The sequence below is a fragment of the Eubalaena glacialis genome, chromosome 18 (genome assembly GCF_028564815.1).
Source record: "Eubalaena glacialis isolate mEubGla1 chromosome 18, mEubGla1.1.hap2.+ XY, whole genome shotgun sequence".
In the NCBI taxonomy this organism is placed as follows: Eukaryota; Metazoa; Chordata; class Mammalia; order Artiodactyla; family Balaenidae; genus Eubalaena; species Eubalaena glacialis.
Genome location: NC_083733.1, coordinates 69,655,525 through 69,679,705, shown reverse-complemented (window position 1 = coordinate 69,679,705; position 24,181 = coordinate 69,655,525). Strand labels below are relative to the sequence as shown.

Here is a 24,181-nt window from a genome sequence, read left to right as displayed (position 1 = left end):
AACCCATGTCCCCTGTATTAGCAGGCGGATTCTTAACCACTGTGCCACCAGGGAAGTCCCTTGTTATAAACTTCTATTTGTTACCCTCGTTCTTTGTTCCAAATTTTGTACTCCACTCTCTTCCTGCTTTTTGTGGTTTAAATTGAGCTTTTTATAAGATTATATTTTCTCTTGTTTCTTACCGTATCAGTTACACTTCTTTTTCAACATTTTTTAGTGCTTGCTCTAGTTTCCAATCAACATTGACAACTAATCCAAGTCTACTTACAAGTAACACTGCATCACTTCACAGATAGTACTTTACAATAATAAAATATTCCGAATTCTTCCAATACTTCGTATAATTGATGTCATTCATTTCACATATAAATACACACACACACACACACACACACACACACACACAGGATGTGCATCAATTAAGATGGGGATCAATTAAGAAAAGTAACATTTGGGGTTTCCCTGGTGGCGCAGTGGTTAGGAATCCGCGTGCCAATGCAGGGGACACGGGTTAGATCCGTGGTCTGGAAAGATCCCACTTGCCACGGAGCAACTAAGCCCATGCACCACAACTACTGAGCCTGCGCTCTGGAGCCTGCAGGCCACAACTACTGAAGCCCGCGCACCCTGGAGCCCGTGCTCCGCAACGAGAAAAGCCACCACAATGAGATGCCTGTGCACCGCAACAAAAAGTAGCCCCCGCTCACCACAACTAGAGAAAGCCCACGCGCAGCAATGAAGACCCAATGCAGGCAAAAATAAATAAATAAATTAATTATTTAAAAATTCCTTCTGCTTAAAAAAAAAAGTAAACTTTTATTTTACCTTATTACTTCTTTGATGTTCTTCTTTTATGTAGGTCTAATTTTCTGACCTCTACAATTCTCCTTGTCTCTAAAGTTCTTTTAACATTTCCTACAAGGCAAGTGATATGGTCTAAATATTTATGTCTCCTAAACTTCCTATGTTGAAATTCTAACCACCAAAGATGATAGTATTAGCAGTTAGAGACTTTGAGGGACTTCCCTGGTGGTCCAGTGGTAAAGAATCTGCCTTCCAATGCAGCGGATGCGGGTTCCATCCCTGGTCGGGGAACTAAGATCCCACATGCCGCGAGGCAACTAAGCCCACGCGTCACAACTACTGAGCTCGGGTGCCTCAACGAGAGAGCCCGCGTGCCACAAACTACAGAGCCCATGAGCTCTGGAGCATGCTGTGCCACAACTAGAGAGACGCCCACTGCAATGAAGAGCCTCTGCGCCGCAACGAAAGATCCTGCTTGTCTCAACGAGGATCCCACGTGCCGCAAATAAGACCCGACGCAGCCAAATAAATAAATAAATAAGGAGTTAGGGACTTTAAGAGGCGTTTCCATCCTCATGAATGGTGCCTTTATAAAAGAGGCTACAGAGAGATCCCTAGCTCCTGCTACCATGTGCGCACACAGCAAGGAAGTGCCAGCTATGAACCAGGAAGCAGGACCTCAGCACAGAATCGCCCATGCTGTCACCTTGATCTTGGACTTCCCAAGCCTCCAAAAGTGTGAGAAATAAATGTTTATTTATTTATTTATTTAATAAACTACCCAGTTTGTGGTATTTCATTATAACAACCAGCAACAAATTCTGGCATAATACTGGCAACAAATTCCCTATTTTTGTTTGAGAAAGGCTTTGTTTACCCTGCACTATCAAAGGATAATTTTGCCAGGAACAAAACTCTAGCTTGATGTTTTTTTTCTTTTTCAATACTTCAATTATTTCACTTCAACCTCTTCTTGCCTGCACAGTTTTCTAAGAAGATGAATCTAATTCTTATCTTTGTTCTGCTATAGGTAAGGGATCTCCCTCCTCCCCCTGCCCTGACTTCTTTCAGGATTTATCTTTGATTTTCTATAATTTGAAAACGATATCACACGTAGAATTTTGGCATTTATCCTCCTTAGTGTTCTCTGAACTTCCTGGTTCTGTGGTTCCTTGTCTGACATTAATTTCTCCCCTAACAATATATCTTGGATAATCCAATCAAGTGTGAGTGTGAGTCCCTAGTTGGCTCCAGAGACCAAATATGAGATTTTTAAATAAATAAATTTATTTATTTATTTACGGCTGCGTTGAGTCTTCATTGCTGCATACAGGCTTTCTCTAGTTGCGGCGAGCGGGGGCTACTCTTCGTTGTGGTGCCCAGGCTTCTCATTGCGGTGGCTTCTCACGGAGCATGGGCTCTAGGCGTGCAGGCTTCAGTAGTTGTGGCACGCAGGCTCAGTAGTTGTGGCTTGCAGGCTCTAGAGCGCAGGCTCCATAGGGCTTAGTTTCTCAACGGGCTTAATTGCTCCGTGGCTGTGGTATTTTCCCAGACTAGGGCTCAAACCCGTGTCCCCTGCGTTGGCAGGTGGATTCTTAACCAGTGCACCATCAGGGAAGTCCCCAAATATGAGATTTTTTGACTCCAAGACTGAGTCCTGCTTTTCCACCCCAGAGTCAGAATCCTAACTTTTGCGTGCTGTCACCAGGGTGCGCCCAAGCTGTGGACATGGACGGCTGAGTGTCCCTACCAGATGCACGAGCAGTGGACGGTGGGGTGCTCCTGGGCAGGGTGGGGAGCCTGTGGATCCCCATGAACTGTGCTGCATCCCTCAGGGGACTCCAGGGGCAGATCTACCAGAACTCTGGGCAGGACACAGCCTTAGGCGATTAGCTTCTAGAGGGAGAAGCAGGGATTCAGCCCAGTGGGTCCTTCCTGAGTCTCCACATGGGGCAGACAAATGCTAGGTGCCTCCTTCGGTCCCTGCACTGTCCCAGCCTTCCCACCCAGCATTGTGGGTCTGGCTCTCCCTGCTGTGGTACTCCATCACCACCACACCTGTACTCCTCCTCCCTGTTAGAGATGCAACCTCAGATCATAGGTGTCTCCGCTGAATTGACACATGTGCATCTTGGAGGAAAAGATGTAACCAGGTCCTTCTTAAGGTGTAGAGCAGAGAAAGTGTGCCCCAGACCCCTGCCCTGCACACTCCCAGCCCCAGTACTTATGATACACTGCCTCAACCATGAACGTAGGCAGTGGCCCTGCATCTAGAATGCGGTCCTGGGGTGCAGGTGTCTGAAATAGTATCCAAGTAGGTGGTGAGACCCATAGAAGGTAAACACAGTTGGAAATAAACAGTCAACAATTACAGAAAGGTAGAGATGAAAAGAACTTTGGAGAGTTCAGAGGGTGAGAATCCCTTGCAAGGTAACCGGTGGGGTCAGAGGAGGCAACTCAGGATAGTGTGACTGCTCTGATACCTTGTCACTAACAAGGTGAGGCCAACTAGGGTTTCCACTGACCCCCCAGGGTGTTCAGGGACATACCTCCCCACTGGCCAGTCAGAATTATGTCTCTGAGGCGTCTGAGCCTCCAACCAGCCCGCAGCCCCTGCAGCTGTTGTCTGCCTGGCCTTGTAAAGTCTCCTCCTGCACATGCTAAGTTTAGTTTTCCATCAAAAAACCCGGGGGACCTCGAGTAGAATTTTTCAGTTCCTTCTCTGATCACATTCCAAATGAGTGGTGGGAGAATTTACGCTTCAGAAATTGGGAAACACTACAAAGCAGGACTACATTTAATGTATTACTGAATGCCTGGACTTAAGTGATGGAGATTATGTTAATAATACATACTGATCTTAAACATGTGTGGGATTTGTGGTCATGACATTTTGCACGACATAGAAAATTTGAGGAAAAATCCTACCTTAATACAGGTATATCCTACCTGTATTAAAAACAATTATTCTGTATGGCAAATGTTGCTCACTTCATTTAAGAATGAGTAAAATTCCACATATGTCTTTGTTGTTTTGATGTCTTATTTGTAAATGAAACGGGAAACAGCCATAATGCATATTAAAAAAAAAAAGCAAATAACAAGAACAGCACACAACACACACACACACACACACACAAATATATACATACATATATATTTGTAAATATATATATACACATACATACATACAGGTGGCAAACAAAGACCTGCAAAATGCTCAAAATCATGAATCATTAGAAAAATGAAATTAAAACCACACTGAGATAGCACTATACACTTATGAAAAGGGCTGACATAAAAGATTAACCATATCAAGCACTGGCAGGGATGTGAAAGAAATGGAACTCTCTAACATACTGCTGGTTAATATGCAAAAAAAAGTACAGTCATTTTAGATCTACCCTGTGACTCAGACACTCCACTTTAAGTTACTCACACAAGATCAAAGAAACATACATCCATATAAACTGACACAAATGTTTGTAACAGGTTTATTTCCAATAGTCACAACCTAGAAATAACCTAAAGACCCATAAAGAGATGGATAAGTAAATCAACAGTGGTATATCCAAGGATAAGAATATTGCTCAGAAAAAAAAAAGAGAGAGATGAGCTATCCATATCTCAAAGTAATTACAAAACATGAAGGAAATCAGAAAAAAATAAACAGCTTATTATTCCAAGCACATAAATACAAAAAGATGCAAAGGTTATCTATTGCAAGGGAAAGTAAACCAATGGTTACCTGGAGAAGCGGGAAAGGTAAGAAGAGATTATAAAAAGACATGAAGTTAATGACAGATATGGTCATTATCAGGACTAGGATGATGTTTTCAGAGGTTCATACCTATGTCAAAACTTATCAAACTGTACATTTTAAACATAAGCTGTTGAGTACATGTAAATTATATCTTTATAAAGCTTTAAAAATTAGCTCAAGATAAAAAAGAAGAAAAAAAACTATGTCCCACTCTTTATGGAAAATAGGTTGGGCAACCCTGTATTGACTCCAGCATCTCTCTCCTCACGCCCTCTGGAAGGTCAGTCTTGTCTCAGTAGCAGCAAATATAGGGAGCAATGAACGTCTCCACCCAAGTCAAGAGGAGTGCTGCACGGGTCAAGAGAGCCACATCCTCAGAATATGAATCCCCTTTTCTCTTTTTTCCTCCCTGCACAGTAAGGGCCTTCAGGCGAACATCACTGAGAGGCTACAGCAATCCACAAAACCTGATGAATTTCTCTGACAATGTCCTCAGCTACACAAGATAAGCATGCCTAGAGGTCCTGAGATTTGTGTACACACAGACCCTGCAGAGTCACAGAAACATTTCTGGCTACACTTTTAGAAGAGGAACATTTCATCTAGCTGGCTGCAGTCTCCTCCACTACCTACTAGAGTTTCCGTACCTATTACAGTTTCCCTTGGAACCAACAGTCTTATAACCAGTGAGACTAGCCCAGTGACTTGTGGCCATCAGGGAATGTGGATCTTTGTAGACCTGGGGAAAATATCCCCTCAACAGTGCTGGGATACCCTGTGATATCTACCTTGAGTAAGAGAAAAAAATCATGCGGCTCTCAGAAGCACTCTTAAGATTCTCACACGTCCCCCCCCTTAGAGTCATCCAAGACTCATAAAAAACATAGGATACAGGTCTCAAATGAGGAAGAGAAAGCCCTGCAGTCTTTCCTAGGAGGCTCTATGCAGCAATTCAAATTTGGTCAAAATTGTCAAGTTGTTTTCTGCCATCATGCTGTCCCTCCTCGGGCACAGCGTGTGAGACCCATAAAAACTTCTTCTCCCCTTCATGCCTGTAGAGCACAAATTTGTACTAGTTTATAAACTACCCTACACAGGAATAGAACTCCCCAAATTAATGAGGACTTAAAAGGCCTTAGTTATTATTCAAGCCAAGGCAATGTGTGGCCGAGAGTTCTAGAGTCTGTGACGTGCAAGCTGGAAAGACACAAGTATCACGTGACACCAACATGTCCCTGAAAATTGTAGTCTTTGTTGGAATGCTGCCAGAAAACTCAAATGATGTTCTATGGAACAACATTGGGTCAGGTCCATGCCCAAGGTAATCAAAGAGGAGGGAAATATCCCCTAGCGCTTAGGCGACTCCTAATTGGGCCAACACAGGGGGGGACAGAGTCAGCTTCCCTGAGCACACTGGGTTGGTGACTGATGCACACTGTGTGGGCCTGCCGGCCGGTGGCCTTCCCACATAACTGGGGATTCTCCCCGCTGTGCATGCTCAGATGTATGGGAGTCAATTCAGACACATGGCTCCTCAGATAGTTTCCTCAAGTGCCCTTATACTGAACACCAAAACTGCACATTTCCTGCACATCTATGCCATTGTGTAGTGTGAACTCTCTGATGTTGAAAGAGGTTACATTTTCCTATACAGTAAGTCCCCTACATACGAACCTTCAAGTTGTGAGCTTTCAAAATGCGAACATGCGTTCGCATGTCCAATCACGAGTTAGTTCATGTGTCTGGCGTGCATTTTAACATGTGTGTATCCTCTACAAGTGCTTGTGCTTTTGTGTACTTACTGTACAGTACTGTATATAGTAGTACAGTATCTTTATTTCAAGCCCAGGATGTCCAGAAACAAGCATAAAAGCAGGGGTGATGTGAAAGATTTTGGACGATGTGGACCAGCAACAAACTATGAACACTGTAGAAGAGTCCCTGGATCTCATCAGGCTCAGCCTGGATGAGTGAAAATGAGAAACAACACAGAGCTTCGAGGCAGGTTACATTTAAATATGATATTGGGAGATGTGGAAGAAACTGTGACAACTATAGAAATTGATGAAGAAACATATGAAGAAATATATAAATCAACAAAATGGAATATTCCAATGCTCTTTTTCCGGGGAGATGTTGTCGTCCTAGTTGCCCCGCCATTGAGAGTTGGCTGAAACAAAGAATTTATCCTGTGTGGAAAATGAGATTTTGTATGATTGCCTCTTTAAATGTAGAAGATATTCAAAAGAGAAACTGGCGTACAATTTGATATTAAGAAATAACCAAGAATTCTTCCACTCCTGAAATAAGTTGATTTGCAGATAACTCACAAATTCTTAGGCTAAATGGCAGTTTAATTTTCTCCAACCCTTCCAATAAATGTGATCACGAAGATGCAGAACTTTTTCAGGAGTTCATTTGCCCCAATGTTTTTTCAGACAATTTCTGGGTTTCTTTCTTTAAATTGAATTGTTTCCTTTTTTGATTAAAAAAAAAAAAAGCAATGGTGATGTAGCTGGTACTATTGTACTTCTCAAGGTAAAGTATAATTAAAAATGTTTTATTTTTTGTTTGTTTTTAATGTATTATTTGTGTGAAAAGTATTATAAACCTATTACAGTACAGTACTATAAAGCCCATTGTGTTAGTTGGGTACCTAGGCTAACTCTGTTGGACTTAAGAACAAATTGGACTTACAAACTCACTCTCAGAACGGAACTTGTTAGTTTGTATAAGACTTACTGTAAAAGGTTTCCCACATTCACTGAACTCTTAAGGCCTTTCTCCACTGTGACCTCTCTGATGACAACGCAGTTTGGACGTGGTAATAAAAGATTTCCCGCATGCACTGCACACATAAGGCCTTTCTCCAGTGTGAACCCTCTGATGATAATGGAGAGTGGAACTACAGGTAAAAGATTTACCACATTCACTGCACTCATAAGGCCTTTCTCCTGTGTGAATTCTCTGGTGTATTATGAGGTTATTTCTTTGGATAAAGGATTTCCCACATTCCCTACACTCATAAGGTCTTTCTCCAGAATGAACTCTCTGATGATAATGGAGGTCAGACCTAGAGATAAAAGATTTCCCACATTCACTGCACTCATAAGGTCTTTCTCCAGTGTGAGCTCTCTGATGGTAACGAAGGCTGGAGCTGAAGGTAAAAGATTTCCCACATTCATTGCACACATAAGGCCTTTCTCCTGTATGAATTCTCTGGTGTAAAATGAGGTTATTTCTCCGATTAAACGATTTCCCACATTCACTGCACTCGAAAGGCCTTTCTCCTGTGTGAACTCTCCAGTGTTGAATGAGTGTCCACCTATTGTTAAAAGATTTCCCACATTCAGTGCACTTAAAAGGCTTTTCACCAGTGTGAGCTTTCTGGTGTTGATTCAATTGGGATCCATATTTAAACAATTTCCCACACTCACTACATTCATAAGGCCTTTCTCCTGTGTGAACTCTCTGGTGTTGAATGAGAACCCACCTATTGTTAAAAGATTTCCCACATTCACTGCACTCATAAGGCCTTTCTCCAGTGTGAACTCTTTGATGATAATGAAGGTTAGAGCTAGTGGTAAAAGACTTCCCACATTCACTGCACTCATAAGGCCTTTCTCCTGTGTGAGATCTCTGATGGTATCTGAGAGCAGGCCTAGAGATAAAAGATTTCCCACAGTCACTACACTCATAAGGCCTTTCTCCTGTGTGAGATCTCTGATGATAAGTGAGGGCTGAGCTAGAGGTAAAAGATTTCGAACATTCACTGCACACGTAACTGTTTTCTCCATTGTGCCACGTGTGGGGAGAAATGAGGACAGATTTGTAGAGTAAGGATTTCCCACACTTGCTGCACTTGTACTGCCTTGCCCCAGTATGAATGCTTTGATGTTGACTGAGGGTTGAGCTTTGCCTAAAGGATTTTCCAGATTCACCACACACATGAAGCTTTTCTCCAGCATGGACTCTCTGGTGTACAACAAATGAGGATTTGTACCTGAATGTTTTCCCACACTCACTGCACACAAAACAAGGTCTTCCAGTGTGGTCCCCCTGGTCCTGAACAAGTGTGTGTTTGGGGCTGAGGGCTTTCTTGCATTCTCCCCAGGTGTGATGACTTCTCCTGCCTTGTGAAGTTGACCCGCACTGGGTGATTTTGTTTGGCTTCTCGACAGTACAAGTGGCCTGTTGCTGCAGATGTCCCACAATGGTCAGGAAGTCCTTTTCAAACTCCCTACAGGTAAATGGCTTCTGTGACACATGGAAACTGCAGCTCTTCACAAACAAGGCCTCATCCACACTGCTTCTGAGAGTTTTCTCTCCCATGTGCTGCTCCTGGTGCTGTTTAAAGTTTGCACTAAAATAAAATAGTTTCACACATGCCCCACACCTCAACAGTTTCTGGCTGTGTTGCGTTTCCTGATCCTCAGCCAAGTGGAAAACATTTCTTAAGACTGGACCACACATCTCACAGGGGTGCGTCTTCTGGGAACACAAAGCTGCCTTGGGAGGCCTAGCCTGTGACACTCCTAGAGAAGCGATCTGTTCAAAAGGTGCCTCTGCATCCTCTGCTCCACAGCAGCAACCTGAACAGAAAGAAATGCTGGTCAAGTACATGTCGACTATAGGGAAGGGTCAAGCTCATCACAGATGTGCATCTGTCTCAACTACAAAACAGCCAGAAAACAATTAACAAGATGGCAACAGTAAGTCCTTACAAAATTCTACAATTCAAAAACAGCAGCAAGGGGGGGGACTTCCCTGGTGGTGCAGTGGTTAAGAATCCACCTGCCAATGCAGGGGACATGGGTTCAAGCCCTGGTCCAGGAAGATCGCACATGCGGGAGAGCAACTAAGCCCGTGTGCCACAACTACCGAGGCCGCGCTCTAGAGCCCGTGAGCCACAACCACTGAGCCCGTGTGCCACAACTACTGAGCCCGCATGCCACAACTACTGAGCCCACATGCCACAACTACTGAGCCCACATGCCACAACTACTGAAGCCCATGCACCTAGAGCCCATGCTCCACAATGAGAAGCCACCGCAATGAGAAGAGTACACCGTGCACCGCAATGAAGAGTAGCACCCACTCGCCACAACTAGAGAAAGCCCATGCACAGCAACGAAGACCCAATGCAGCCATATATAAATAAATAAATTTATTTAAAAATAAAACAGCAGCAAGGACTTCCCTAGCGGTCCAGTGGTTAAGACTCCACACTTCCACTGCAAGGGGCATGGGTTTGATCCCTGGTCAGGGAACTAAGATTCCACATGCCATGTGGCATGGCCAAAAACAAAAAACAAAAAGACCCCAGCAGCCAAATCCATAAAAGAACAAAATCTATTAATGTGATACATCACATTAACAAAATGAAGGATTAAAACCATATGATCATCTCAATAGATACAGAAAATGTATCTGACAAGATTCATCACCTATTTATGATAAAAACTCTGAAAGAAGTGGGTAAGGAAGGAACATACCTCAACATAATAAAGGCCATATATGAAAAACCCCTCAGCTGACATCAAACTCAATGGTGAAAAGTCAAAAGCTATCCCTCTAAAATCAGGAACAAAAAAAGGATGTCCACTATCTCCACTCTTCTTCAACATAGCATTGGAAGTCCTAGCCAGAGCAGTAAGGCAAGAAAAACAAAAGGCATCTAAAGTAGAAAGGAAGAGGTAAAATTTTCACTATTTGCAGATAACATGATTTTACACATAGAAAACTCTAAAGACTCCACCAAAAAACTATTAGAAATAATCAACAAATAAAGTTGCAGAGTACAAAATCAACTTACAAAACTCAGTTGAATGTCTAAACTCGAGCAATGAGCTAGCAAAAAAAAGGAATTAAGAAAACAATCTTATTTAAATGGCAACAAAAAGAATAAAATACATAGGTATAAACTTAACTACGGATAAAGACCTGTGCAATGAAAACTGTAAGACATTATTGAAAGACTAAAAAAGAAATCTTTTCAAACAAATGGAAAGATATTCCACGCTCATTGATTGGATGAATTAACACTGTTAAAATGTCCATATTAGGGACTTCCCTGGGGGTCCGGTGGGTAAGACTCTGAGTTCCCAATGCAGGGGGCCTGGGTTCGATCCCTGGTCAGGGAACTAGATCCCACATGCATGCCTCAACTAAGAGTCCGCATGCCACAACTAAGACCCAGCGCAGCCTAAATAAATAAATAAATAAATCTACTCTTAAAAAAAAAAAAAGTCCATATTGGGACTTCCCTGGTGGCGCAGTAGTTAAGACTCCGCCTGCCAATGCAGGGGACATGGGTTCGAGCCCTGGTCTGGGAAGATCCCACATGCCGCGGAGCAACTAAGCCAGTGTGTCAAAACTACTGAGCCTGTGCTCTAGAGCCTGCGAGCCACAACTACTGAGCCCACGCACCACAACTACTGAAGCCCACACGCCACAACTACTGAAGCCCACACGCCTAGAGCCTGTGCTCCGCAACGAGAAGCCACCACAATAAGAAGCCTGTGCACCGCAATGAAGAGTAGCCCCAATCGCCGCAAGTAGAGAAAGCCTGCACGCAGCAAGAAGACCCAACGCAGCCAAAAAAAAAAAAATAATAATAAATAAAAAATAAATTCATAAAAACTAAATACGGGCTTCCCTGGTGGTGCAGTGGTTGAGGATCCGCCTGCCAGTGCAGGGAACACAGGTTCGATCTCTGGTCCAGGAAGATCCCACGTTCTGCAGAGCAACTAAGCCCGTGCGCCACAACTACTGAGCCTGTGCGCTAGAGCCCGTGAGCCACAACTACTGAGCCACATGCCGCAACTACTGAAGCCCACACGCCTGAGCCCGTGGTCTGCAGCAAGAGAAACCACTGCAATGAGAAGCCTGTGCACTGAAATGAAGAGTAGCCCCCGCTTGCCGCAACTAGAGAAAGCCCGCGTGCAACGAAGACGCAACACAGCTAAAATAAAAAAAAACAAAAAAACCACTAAATAAAATAAAATGTCCATATTACCTAAAGCAATTTACAGATTGAATGCAATCCCTATTGAAATCCCATAAAAAATAAATTTATAAAAATAAATAAAATGTCCATATTACCTAAAGAAATCTACAGATTGAATGCAATCCCTACTGAAATCCCAATGACATTTTTCACAGAAATAAAACAAAAATTCTACTATTTATATAAAACCACAAAAGATCACAAATAGCCAAAACAATCTGAGATTAAAAAAAAAAAACAAAGCTGGGGAATTCCCTGGCAATCCAGTGGTTAGGACAGCGCTTTCACTGCAGTGGCCCGGGTTCAATCCCTGGTCCAGGAACCAAGATCCAACAAGCCACACTACATGGCCCAAACAAAGAAATAAACAAACACCAAAAAACAAACAAAAAAACCCCCAAACAACAAAAACAAAGCTATAGGTATCACACCCCCTGATTTCAAACTATATTACAAAGCCATAGTAATCAAAACAGCACAGTATTGGCAGAAAAACATATACATAGATCAAAAGAAACAGAATTGGGAACCCAAAAATAAACCCACACATATGTGGACAACTAAGATTGATAAAGGAGCAAAAACCATACAATGGAGAAAGGTCTTCAATAAATGGTGTTGGGAAAACTGGATAGTCACATGCAAAAAAATTAAACTAGATCTCTATCTCACATCATACACAAAAGTCAACTCAAAAAGAATTAAAGACTTGAATGTAATATGTGAAACCATAAAAATCCCAGAAGAAAACACAGGCAGCACACTCTTTGACATCAGTCTTACCAATCAATAACTTTCTAGATATGTCTCTTCAGGGAAGGGAAACAAAGGAAAAAAATAAACAAATGGGATTACATCAAACCAAAAAGCTTCTGCACGGCAAAGGAAACCATCAATAAAAAGACATCCTGAGACTTCCCTGGCGGTCCAGTGGTTAAGACTGCCTTTCCACTGCAAGGGGCACGGGTTCGATCCTTGGTTGGGGAACTAAGATCCTGCATGCCATGCAGCAAACCACCCCCCCCACCCCCCGCCCAAAAAAAGACACCCTATTGAATGGGAGAAGATATCTGCAAGTGATATATCTAATAATGGGTTACTATCCAAAATATATAAAGAACTCACACAACTCAACAACAATAACAAAACCAAAACAACCCAATTAAAAAATGGGCAGAGGAGCTGAATAGACATCTTTCCAAAAGACATACAGATGGCCAACAGGAACAAAACCAGTATCTCCATGAAATACATGCAGGTGCATATATATATATATACACACACACACATATACATATATAATAATGCAGCATTATTCAGAAGAGCCAAGATATGGAAACATTATAAGGTGTTCATCAGGGGATGAAATGATACAGAAAATATGATATACACATAGACACACGCACCAACTTTCCCATGCACATGTGTGCAGAAATACTCAGCCATGAAAAAGGAAAAACTGCCACTTGCAACAACGATGAACCTAGAGGACGTTATGCTAAGTGAAATAAGCCACAGAGAGAAAGACAAATACTGTATATTACTTATATACAAGAGAATCTTAAAAAAAGTAAAACTTAGAGAAACATAAAGCAGAATACCAGATATTGAGGATTAAAGAAATGGGGAGATATTGGTCAAAAACATTTTCAGTTCATGAGTAAGTTCTAAGGATCGAATGTGTAGCATAGTGACTACAGTTATTTATTTTAAATTTTTTTCTAAATTTATTTATTTAGGCTGCATTGCGTCTTCTTGCTGCGCGTGGGATTTAGTTGCGGCAAGCAAGGGCTACTCTTCATCGCAGTGCGCGGGCTTCTCATTGCAGTGGCTTCTCTTGTTGCGAAGCACAGGCTTCAGTAGTTGCAGCACGTGGACTCAGTAGTTGTGGCTTGCGGGCTCTAGAGCGCAGGCTCAGTAGTTGTGGCACACAGGATTAGTTCTCCACAGCATGTGGGATCTTCCTGGACCAGGGCTCGAACCCAGGTCCCCTGCATTGTCAGGCGGTTTCTTAACCACTGTGCCACCAGGGAAGTCCACTATAGGTATTTGTTAACACTGTATTGTACACTTGAAATTTGCTAAAAGAGTAGATCCTAGGTGTTTTCACACACGCACACATAGAAAAGTAATTATGTCAGGTAACAGGTATGTTAATTAACTTCACAATGGTAATTATTTCATAATATATATGTATATCAAATCATCACATTATATATATTAAATACAGAAATTTTGTCAATTATACCTCAATAAAGTTAGGGCAGGATGAAATGGATAGAAGAGGTCTAAATATCACAAAATGAACTATATAGGATAGAGTTCAATAGTAGTCCATGTACGTAGTCACCATGACAATGGCTGCAATTCCATAAACAGGCAGGCACAAGAAATTGTCCGATAAAGGAGTGGCCACAGAAACTGCATGGATCTGGACACACTGACCCATCCACGGAAAGGGCAAGCAAGCTGCATACATTAGCCTTACTGCAAGACTACTGACCTCAAATCCTTCCCTATGAGGGTTTGGTACAGCAGGTATTAGGGCTGTAGGGGAGAAAAGAGGGTAGTGCAAACACCCCAGCCCTAACTACCACAACTACCCAGAACACTGGGGAAGCAAGCAGTGCCTACACCACATGCAGGACAGAGCACCTTCTGGGGGCGGTGAGGCAGAATACAGACCCTAGCCCAGGTCACTGGGGAGGGTGAGGGTCTTACCCAGTGATGATATAAGTGTGTAGTTCTCCAGCATCACATCAAGGTACAGGCGTATCTGAGCCTCATCAAGGAGCCTCCATTCCTCCCAGGAGAAGTACACGGCAATGTCTTCAAAGGTCACACCAACCTGTCACAAAGGGGACAGATGAAAGCTTGAACATTCTCTGAGAAATCACAACACATCTTCCCCCACACCTATGCCATTCCCATCCTCCACTGGAGCTCCCCACCTCAGAGGAGATACCAGGCCCTGGTGCCACTGATGCCTGCTCTCTCTTCATCATCCTGTTTTATCACTGTGTTCAGCCCTCAGCAGTAACTGGCGGGGGGGGGGGGAGGGGGGGGCGGTGCACCCAGATGCCATCTAAGCTCTGAGCTTGGCCGGTAATATCCCGTCCCTCCAGCCAAGCAATTCCCCTGGAGTCTCTCAAATTGTGGGAATCCAGACACAGCCAAATGTAAGCTCATGCTTCATGTATAAATCCTCAACACCAGGGCCTGGGGGCCATCAGCTCACACTTCCTCTCCATGTGCACATCATTCTGTAGATGACACTTCTCTCACAATTTCAGACCCTACAGTTGCGCTTCCACAGCACTGCCACATCCCTGCACCACACCATAGAATTCTCCCTGAACATACCCACACATTTGGCACTTGGCATCCAGAGAGGGCTTAAGAAATTCAAACAAGATTTGGTACAACCCCAGTCCTCTAATGGATCCAACACCAGAGTAAGCCACAAATGCTGCTTAGAAGATCTCCCCAACTGCCTCTAATCTTTGCTTCAGTATTAGCCACCCAGAACCACATGTGAATTTCGTATTCCCTCAACTCTCTTGAACTTTTTTACTGCCAGTTCTGCCCCTTCAGCAGCCACAACACTCCTCTCTCTCTCCACTCAACCTCTGTAAAAAAAAAAAAAACAAAAAACAAAAACCCAGTCCTAAAAACCTCCCTGCCAGGCATAGTGACCCACAAATGATGACATTTGCCACGGACCATATCCACTAGCAAGCCTCAAACGTCCCAGACCCCATCAAAGCTCACCACAAAATTCTGGAGAAGCCACATAGTAGTAATACTAAATAAGCAACAGCCCCAGTCTCACTGCCTTCTTGTCTCAATTACTCCTAAGTCTCCTCAGCCGTCACATGTCCACTCATCCCATGGAAGCCTCGGCCTCCCGCCAGATCAACCTCTCTCCCATACCGTTCCCACTGCCACTTCTCTACCTCACTTGGGTTTTCAATGCCCAGCAAACCCAACCAGGCCCTGAGCCAGAGAACCACTCCTCAGCACACACCAATCTTTCTGACCTACTAATACCATGGCCCCTATAACCTGTACTCCCCTCCTAAATGTGATCCACAGCTCCACCCTGGTCCACACAATAGACATCACTTTTGAAAGTTTCCATTCCTGAACGCCTTCCCCAGTTTTCCAGACCTGCCTGTCCAGCTGCCCACTTGTTGCCTACACTCACTCTTCTCTGAAACATCTCAGACTCTTAACAGAGCCAAAATAAACTTATAACATTCCCAAGAAAAATTAACCTGCTGCTAATGTCCCCATCCAGTTGATGGGCCTTCCATCCCTTCGTCTACTAGGACCAAAACCCCTAGGGTCATCCCTCACTACTTCCTTTCTCTTGGCACCAGCAACACCCACAATTTGGTTTGTCCCTTCTCAAAAAACTGATCCAGAATTCAACCACTTCTCGCATATCCAAGACAGTCACTCTGGTCCATCAACACTCACCTAGGCTATTGCTATTAATCCGTCTGTACTTCCTGTCTCCTCCCTTACTCCCCTAATTTGTTCTATTCTTTGCAGCCAGAGGAAGCCTATTTTAGTCTGGGTGAGATCACTTCCCACCTGAGATTCAACCTTATATCACCTGTGTAATAAACGGCTTTTTTTTTTTTTTTTTGGCCACACCATGCGGCTTGTGGGATCTTAGTTTCCCGACCGGGGATTGAAACCCGCCCTTGGCAGTGAGAGCGCGGAGTCCTAACCACTGGAACTCCAGGAAAGTCCCATAAACGGCCAACTTTTCATGCAGCAACGCTTAACTCTGGGCAGCTGCATCTTGTTCCTAGCAGAAACAATCGAGAATTGCTCCAGTCCCTGATCAGTCAGACCGCCAAACCTCTGCACGTGACGGTGCTAGTCCCTCCACCTGTGACCCTCTGCCACGCGCCAGCACACTGTCAGAAGAAACAGGGCCCCACCCACGGCCGCCTCACCGACCTGGACACCGGGGCCTGGGCTGCGGGCACGTGAGCAGGCGCCCCGCACTCGGGGCTTTAGTGTCCGGTGGGGTGAGGGCGGTGAGGGGCCGGAGGACGAGCGTTTACCTGACGCGGGTCCCTCGGCGCTGCCGCCGCCATCGGACTCTGTGGGCGGAGCGGGGCCGGGAGCTGCGGGAGAGGAAACGAGACGAGGGCACGGTGGTCACTCTACCGGGCCTGGTGCGGGGCCCCCGGGGCGTCGCCGAGCCTCAGACCCGCCTCTGTGCAGCGGGTACCTTCTCAGTATCGTCACCTCTTCCCAGCACCGGTAACGAAGCTTTCGAATTGTGAAAACGCTCATGCACAGTCAAAATGACGTCCACAACGAGGCGGCCGGAAGTCCCGCCCTGACGTTATTGCGTCCCAGGAAAACCCGGCTTCTCTTGCCTTAATTGGCTGATCTTCGCAGCCACCCATCGCACAGCCGTCTGGGTAATGTATTTCCCACAGATCCACAAGCGTAGGTCCAGTATGTTACAACTCTGACATCTTGGAGAAAAGGCGAAGCTACACCGCGAGGACTTACCGCTAGGAAAACCAACCAAAGTCCAGAGACGGCGACGGGCATTGCCTCTTCTTAAAGAGAGTGCACTCAGATGTTTGAGGAATACTATCTGTAGCTGATCACCCAAATGTTTGGAGACGTTATTTCAGGCTATGTGAAGCTCAGCGTGTTCCCAGAGTCGAAGAGTATCTTTCGAGATGCTCTCAAATCCATAAAGCCAAATGTACATACCATTGCAGAGTCATTTAGACAAATAATGGAGCCACTGGAAACTGAAGCTAATAAACAATAGTGTACTCTCCGTCTGTTTGGTAAAGACAAAATAAACACTCCAGAAAGTGTAGCGATAAGAAAGATAGAAGAAGGATGTTGAGCCATCTTGAGGAAGGAGTACAAAGATGGGTCTTTGACAGTGATTCCCACAGAGAACATGTCTCCTGCCTGTACAGTTAAATACTGTGTCCACTTCACTGAGCAACACTTTCATCTACTTAATATATCTTACTTCATATCCTCACATGTATTCAATTCCTTTCTGAATCTGACATCAGTCTCAAAAAGAGAAAAACAAAACAAATGCCATTTTGGCATGGGACAATGGCTGCAGTGTTTTGCCATATTCCATCGTTATTTATCATTTCATGGTTGGTCTTGTTTCATCTACCCCATGCACCTTAGTATATTATTTCACCTGTAATCCTAGACAGCTTGTATTTTAATGTATAAACTCTACACAGTGTGTTTTTAAAATGTAAGGGTTCTTTCATAAATCCAATAACTTTAGCACATAAAATCATAATGTTTAAAATTATAGGGACTTCCCTGGTCGTCCAGTGGTTAACTCTGCGCTCCCAATGCAGAGGGCCCCGGATTCATCCCTGGTCAGGGAACTAGATCCCACATGCATGCCGCAACTAAGTGTTCGCATGCCGCAACTAAGAGTCAGCACGACACAACAAAGATCCCGTGTGCAGCAACTAAGAACGAGCACAGCCAAATAAATAAATAAATATTTAAAAATAAATAAATAAAATTATAAATATGTTAGTGCTGAATTTTCTTGTTGTAGTATTCGTTATTTAGGGAGGATTTATTGCAATCTGGAAACAAAATATATACTTAGCCAATTACTGTGCCTTGTTAGCCTATTAACCTATATGTACCCACTCAGTGTGGGCACACTAGAGCCAAGTAGGTGGAAGGCACTGCAGCCTGTAGACTGTGATGGGCCCACTGCATCTACCAGTCAGTGGAAATTTGTTGTAACCTCCCTAGGGACCCAGGAGGATATGGAGCCCTGAGGCCTGTAGTCCATTTATCCTTCTGCCCCAACCCACTCTTTGCCACTACTGGGGAAGGAAAGGTTTGCATCAGGTAAGAGTCAGCTCTGCTTTCCAACTGCTGAAGCTTATCATATGGGTTTGTCCCCACCAGCTCTGGACCCTGGAAGAGTTGTATAATGTCTTTGTACCTCAAGATAAAAGTTAGCCTAAGTTCAATATAACTGATTTCACAGATGTACAAAACTCATCTTGGCTTAGTACAGGATGAGTTTTTCTCATTTATAGATACGTTCCTATGTATAGGCAGTGAACTCAGCACCACACAGTGATTCAGGGACCAAGATGCCTTCCATTGTAAACATGTGGCTTTAAGGCTTTCCTGGCACCATCCAGCTGACCAAGAGGAAACAAGAGGAAAGGGAGAAGTCACACCCACTATCACATACCTGACTTCCAATCACATTCTGTTGACAAGAACTAGTCTTTTTGGCCACCCCTGTGTGCATGGGCAGGAAAATGAGGTTGAGCTGTGTGCCCAAGAGAAGACCAAATGAGTCTGGTGAACATATATGCAGTTGGCTGCACTCCGCATACTCTTGAAAAATAACAGCCGTGATAGATTCTATGCCGTGTAAGCAGATAACGCAGGAAATGATCCACATAGGACCTTGGTCACAGTGTGTGGCTCAACAAAAGTTACTTATTAATATTAGTTATGTAACAATGATAGTCATAATGAATAATATTAATATCTCAAATTTATTTGCAGACTCACTTGAAAAGTCACACTTCTTAGTTAAATATACCCATAAGGGACTTCCCTGGTGGTCCAGTGGTTAAGACTCTGCACTCCCAATGCAGGGAGCCCAGATTCGATCCCTGGTCAGGGAACTAGATCCCACATGCCACAGCTAAAAATCCCGCATGCCTCAACTAAAGATCCCACATGCCGCAACTAAGACCTGGAGCAGCCAAAAAAAAAAAAAAAAATATATATATATGTGTGTGTGTGTGTGTGTGTGTGTATATATATATATGTATATATATATATATATATATATATATACCCATGAATACTCTTCATCGCGCACCTTATACCTTCACTATATATGTTGATCCTTCTGTTTATTAGTGAGACACTGAAAAAGTCTTTTCCCCCATGTCTTCCTGTTCTCACTGTCCTGTAAAACATCAAGAGGTAACTTGCTCTTCTTTCATATCTGGGCTGATGCAGGCAGCTGGAGCCATGAGGCATATTGATAGCTATCATGCAGAGTCATGGTCTCTTCCCTCTGGTAGCTTCTCCAGCTGGCCAGATTCTCCACTGTTCCTCAAAGGCTGTTCCCAATCTTCACCCCTCTACTCAGTACCATGTCTCCATTTTAATATGACAAGCTAACAGACTCTTTATTCCTAAAAAGGGCCCATAATCTTTCCCAGTCCTCCAAATCCCCCAATTTTAGTGGATGGCCCTGACTTCCAAGAGGTTGAGAAGGCTGGAAACAAACTCAGATCCCTCAGTCCCTCTTCTATGAAACTCAACATGCAGCCATAGCCATCCACATGTCTTGTCCATCTGACATTATTTTCATCCCCTGGATTCACCATGCCAACCAACTCAATGAGCTCCGACACTACTATCCTATTCCAAGGTATCGTATCTTGCCTGAGTGTGATTTCCCCACATTTGCGCTGTACACTGTTCAGCTCGGACTCCTGCACCAGCTCCCAAATCCACACAGACCTTGCTCCAGACTGCCACCACCTCCCACACAGCTGCTCACTCCTCATATAGCCTACTTCATGTTCAAAATGAGGAGTCTGTACTTTTGTCTTTGCTCCTTAACCCTTACACACTCATGTAGAGCTGTATCCTCCTTGCTTCTTCCTTTCTCACCTCTGCAGAAGTGGTCCTGACTCTGGCTGAAGCCATTATCTGCATCTGAACCTAAATGTCACCTTCATTTTTTCTCAGGGAACTCACTGCTTCACTTATTTCCTGCCTCTGGTAACTTCATTCTCTCTATGATCAACATTTTAAAATGCTCATGTTGTTGAGAATGGGAAGAATATAACAAACATAAAATATTCTCAAATATATAATGAATGGCCTCTAAATGGTGTTGACTGTATTTCAGCTGCCCAAACACACTTCCTGGAGAAGTTGGCTCATCCTAGGAATGGATCAGGATGGTCAAATATTTTCACACATTCATAAATCAATTTTAAAGAGAAGCTGCTTACAAACATACTGTATAAATAAACTCTTTCCCCAGTGGGGCTTTCTGCAAAGGTGAGGGTCACTGGTCAGAAGTGTTCTACCTGTTTTCCATACTGCCCATCCAACTGCACCAGATACTCACAGTCCTTGTCACACTTGGAGCATTTGAGATACTACTTTATGATTTTTATTCTGTTACTAAACTTTGGGATGAATTGTTTGGATAAATACCCTCCTGTGCTGATATTCATTGATTTTCCATCTTGAACTCCAACCTGAAATATATCAATAAAGCAAATCATTGCCCTTTCCCTTATATTTCTTGAAAATAAACTTCTATGCTGGAAGTTAGAGAATGGGACAAAAATAAAGCCCCCATCCACTCAGATATTTCAATGATATCTAAACACACCAGAGAGAATAGAGTCCAAACACAGAGGCATAAACAGAGAGTGATAAGGGAGTATGTTAAATGTGAAAAATGGTAGACTCAGAAAGAGAGAAAGGCATTCTAGATTCAGAGCCATCATTTTGAGCCTATATTCATGTGAAAAGGTCACACTTTGTCTAACTGCCTTGGTTCTCCAAACTACAACTACCATGAATTTACTGCCATTTTAATCGGCTTAAGATGGGCAATTTATAGTGCTGCATTAAGGAAAAACAATAGGAATGCCAACAAAATAATGTAAATGCCCCTAGGGCAAACAAAGATTTAGACATCGGCTTTTATGCAGGGTCTGTGAATACATTCAGTCATTTATGGGGCACTGGAAGTGCTGTCCCTGGAAACCACTGAGTGTGCTCTTCATTTCCTCTAACACAGATGGTCATATCTGGTCTCTGAAGCTCAGCTTTAGAGGAAAAGTGCTTTTCAACCTAACTGACAGCTTTTCTTAGCCAAAACTCAGTAGTATATTTACCTTCAGTGAACTTAAGAAGAATAATTTGCCATTAAAAAAATAAAGTACCGGGCTTCCCTGGTGGTGCATTGGTTGAGAGTCTGCCTGCCAATGCAGGGGACACGGGTTCGAGCCCTGGTCTGGGAAGATCCCACATGCCGCGGAGCAACTGGGCCCGTGAGCCACAACTACTGAGCCTGCGCGTCTGGAGCCTGTGCTCCGCAACAAGAGAGGCCGCGATAGTGAAAGGCCCGCGCACCGCGATGAAGAGTGGCCCCCGCTTGCCGCAACTAGAGAAAGCCCTCGCACAGAAACGAAGATCCAACACAGCCAAAAAAAAAAAAAAAAAAAAAATCAATCAATAAATAAATAATGTAAAAGGGGTGTATTTATTAAAAAAATAAATAAATAAAGTACCTATGTAAATTGTTATGATGGTAAACACCTCCACCTTAGAGAAGATGCCATTGTTAGGGAACCGTTGACCGAAACTGCCCGCCTTGGCCAGGCATGATAGATAATAACCGCTTGCAGGAGTCATCTCGCTTGCAGGAGTTGTCTCACGGCAGGAGGTCCTGATAAGGAACATGGTGCTGCTGCCAAAAATCAGGAGAATTCAGGAGAGGTCAGAAGGAGGAAGGAGGGGACTTCCCTGGCGGTCCAGTGATTGAGACTCTGCACTTCCAATGCAGGGGGAGCGGGTGGGGAAGTAAGATCCCATATGCCTCTGGGCGTGACCAAAAAAAAAAAAAAAAAGAAAGAGGGAGAGAGAGGAGACGCCAGCCCAGAATATGTCTTGTAAAACTAACCAGAAAGTTCGGTGCTTTGACCACCTAGAGGGGTGGGATAGGGAGGGTGGGAGGGAGATGCAAGAGGGAGGAGATATGGGGATATACGTATACGTATAGCTGATTCACTTTGTTATACAGCAGAAACTAACACACCATTGTAAAGCAATTATACTCCAATAAAGATGTTAAAAAAAAAACAAAACTAAACAGAAGAATTCAGAAGAGGCCTAAAGGAGGGAGGAGATGCCAGTCCATATGTCCTGCCAATTTCCCAGAAACCCTCACGCAGGAATCCATCTTGGCTGAGAGATGTACGTGCCACCAGGAAGGACCCTGAGCCAGACCAAATATGGGCACGAGCAAGATGAATGGCCAGAGACAACCTGGAAAGCTAACCCCATCACCATAAAACCTGAGACTGGGAGCCACATGGCAGAGCGGTTCTCCTGGGATCCCTTACCCTGCTGCTCTCCTCTCGGGCGCCCCTTCCCAATAAAGTCTTTTGCTTTGTCAGTACGTGTGTCTCCTCGGACAATTCATTTCTGGGTGTTAGATAAGACCCCACTCTCAGACCCTGAAAGGGGTCCCCTTCCGGTGACACCATAACAGATATAGACAGATAATAAATGGAGATAGAGGAATGGTCCTTTTGGAGCCTATGCTGAAGATCCCTCAACTTCCTTTTCATCTGGGATCCTAGAATAGAGTATCCCTACAATATCCTAAAACGTCTTCACGCTTCCTACAAGGATCTTTTCTACAAAGACTTACTTGGGCTAATTCACCACAACTTACCCAGAAATATACCTTTTGACAGGTTTTTCTACCAGCAACTAAGCCTCTTTCCCTTCCTCCAGTAAGATGGTCACATCTGCCTTAGTGCTATGAAAAAGCTATAGTCCTCAGGGAGGAGAGGCCATCACAAGAAGGATTAGAAGGAAAATTGAAAGATATTGTTGAAATGGGAAGATAAGCTTCAGAAATAGCAAAGTGGAGCTGCCTGTTTCCTTGGGAACATGGACCAGAAATTCGGGCATTTACCTAGGAGGTTCCCTGGCAATTCAGAGTGGCAGAAAATTAGAAACAACAGGTTCTCATATTACTGCAAGTCACATCCATGTATAAATCTCTGTGAGCAGAATCTGGCCTTTGACATTCTTTATGAAAGAAGTCTATGACCACATCAGTCCAGAGACTGCAGCTCACTTCAGATGCCAATCTCAAGTAGTAGGTCCCCAAGTTACCCACAACTTCTCTCCAACTTGGCTACAAATTGGAGGTTCCCATGACCTCTTCCCCTTTGGATCAAATTATTTGCTACAGCGGCTCACAGAACACAGGGAAACATTACTTATGTTTACCACTTTACTGAAGGATAGGATAAAGGATACCAATGAACAGCCAAATGGAAGAAATGCATAGGGCAAGGTACTGAAACCAAGCAGGACCCTTTGTGTCCCCTGTTTCTTATTTGTAGGAGATAGGCTTCCTTCAGCCTCCTAGACATTCCCTGAGTTCCAAAGAACAGATTCAAACAGTTGCTAACCAGGGAAGTGAGGGGATGCAGAAACAAAGGAAGAGCAGTCAAGAAACGAGAGTGCGGCAATGCAGCAAGATCCTGGTTCCTGCTCAAGGGATATACATAATCCTGCATAATGCTGCAGAACTCAGTATCTTTGAGTTCTTCTGCAGCAACTAAGGCCCTCACCCAGGTGGAAGATGGCAACTTCAGGTTGAGCACAGATTCCCACCCTGTTACCTCACTACCAACCAGTCAGAAGAAAGTCACACACCCTGCAGCTCTCACCCCCAATTTTGCCTATAAAAACTTCTCCCCTGAGAGTTTGGGATCGACATGTACGCACTGCTATATTTAAAATGGATAACC

At 43.9% G+C, this 24,181-nt stretch overlaps 1 protein-coding gene across 3 annotated transcripts in view; it reads right to left on the bottom strand.

Annotated features, from left to right (window-relative positions):
* The window catches only part of LOC133077929 (zinc finger protein 256-like), a 67,172-nt gene that overhangs the window by 24,409 nt on the left and 18,582 nt on the right, over positions 1 to 24,181 (bottom strand). For 2 of the 3 annotated variants that reach the window (XM_061172739.1, XM_061172740.1), the window contains exons 2-3: positions 16,658 to 16,720; positions 14,298 to 14,424 (exon numbers count right to left, since the gene is read on the bottom strand). In XM_061172739.1, the coding sequence (XP_061028722.1) occupies positions 14,298 to 14,424; positions 16,658 to 16,720 (190 nt within the window). Of the gene's footprint in view, positions 1 to 7,146; positions 9,160 to 14,297; positions 14,425 to 16,657; positions 16,721 to 24,181 lie in introns of those variants that run through there. The other variant, XM_061172737.1, reaches the window with a different exon arrangement.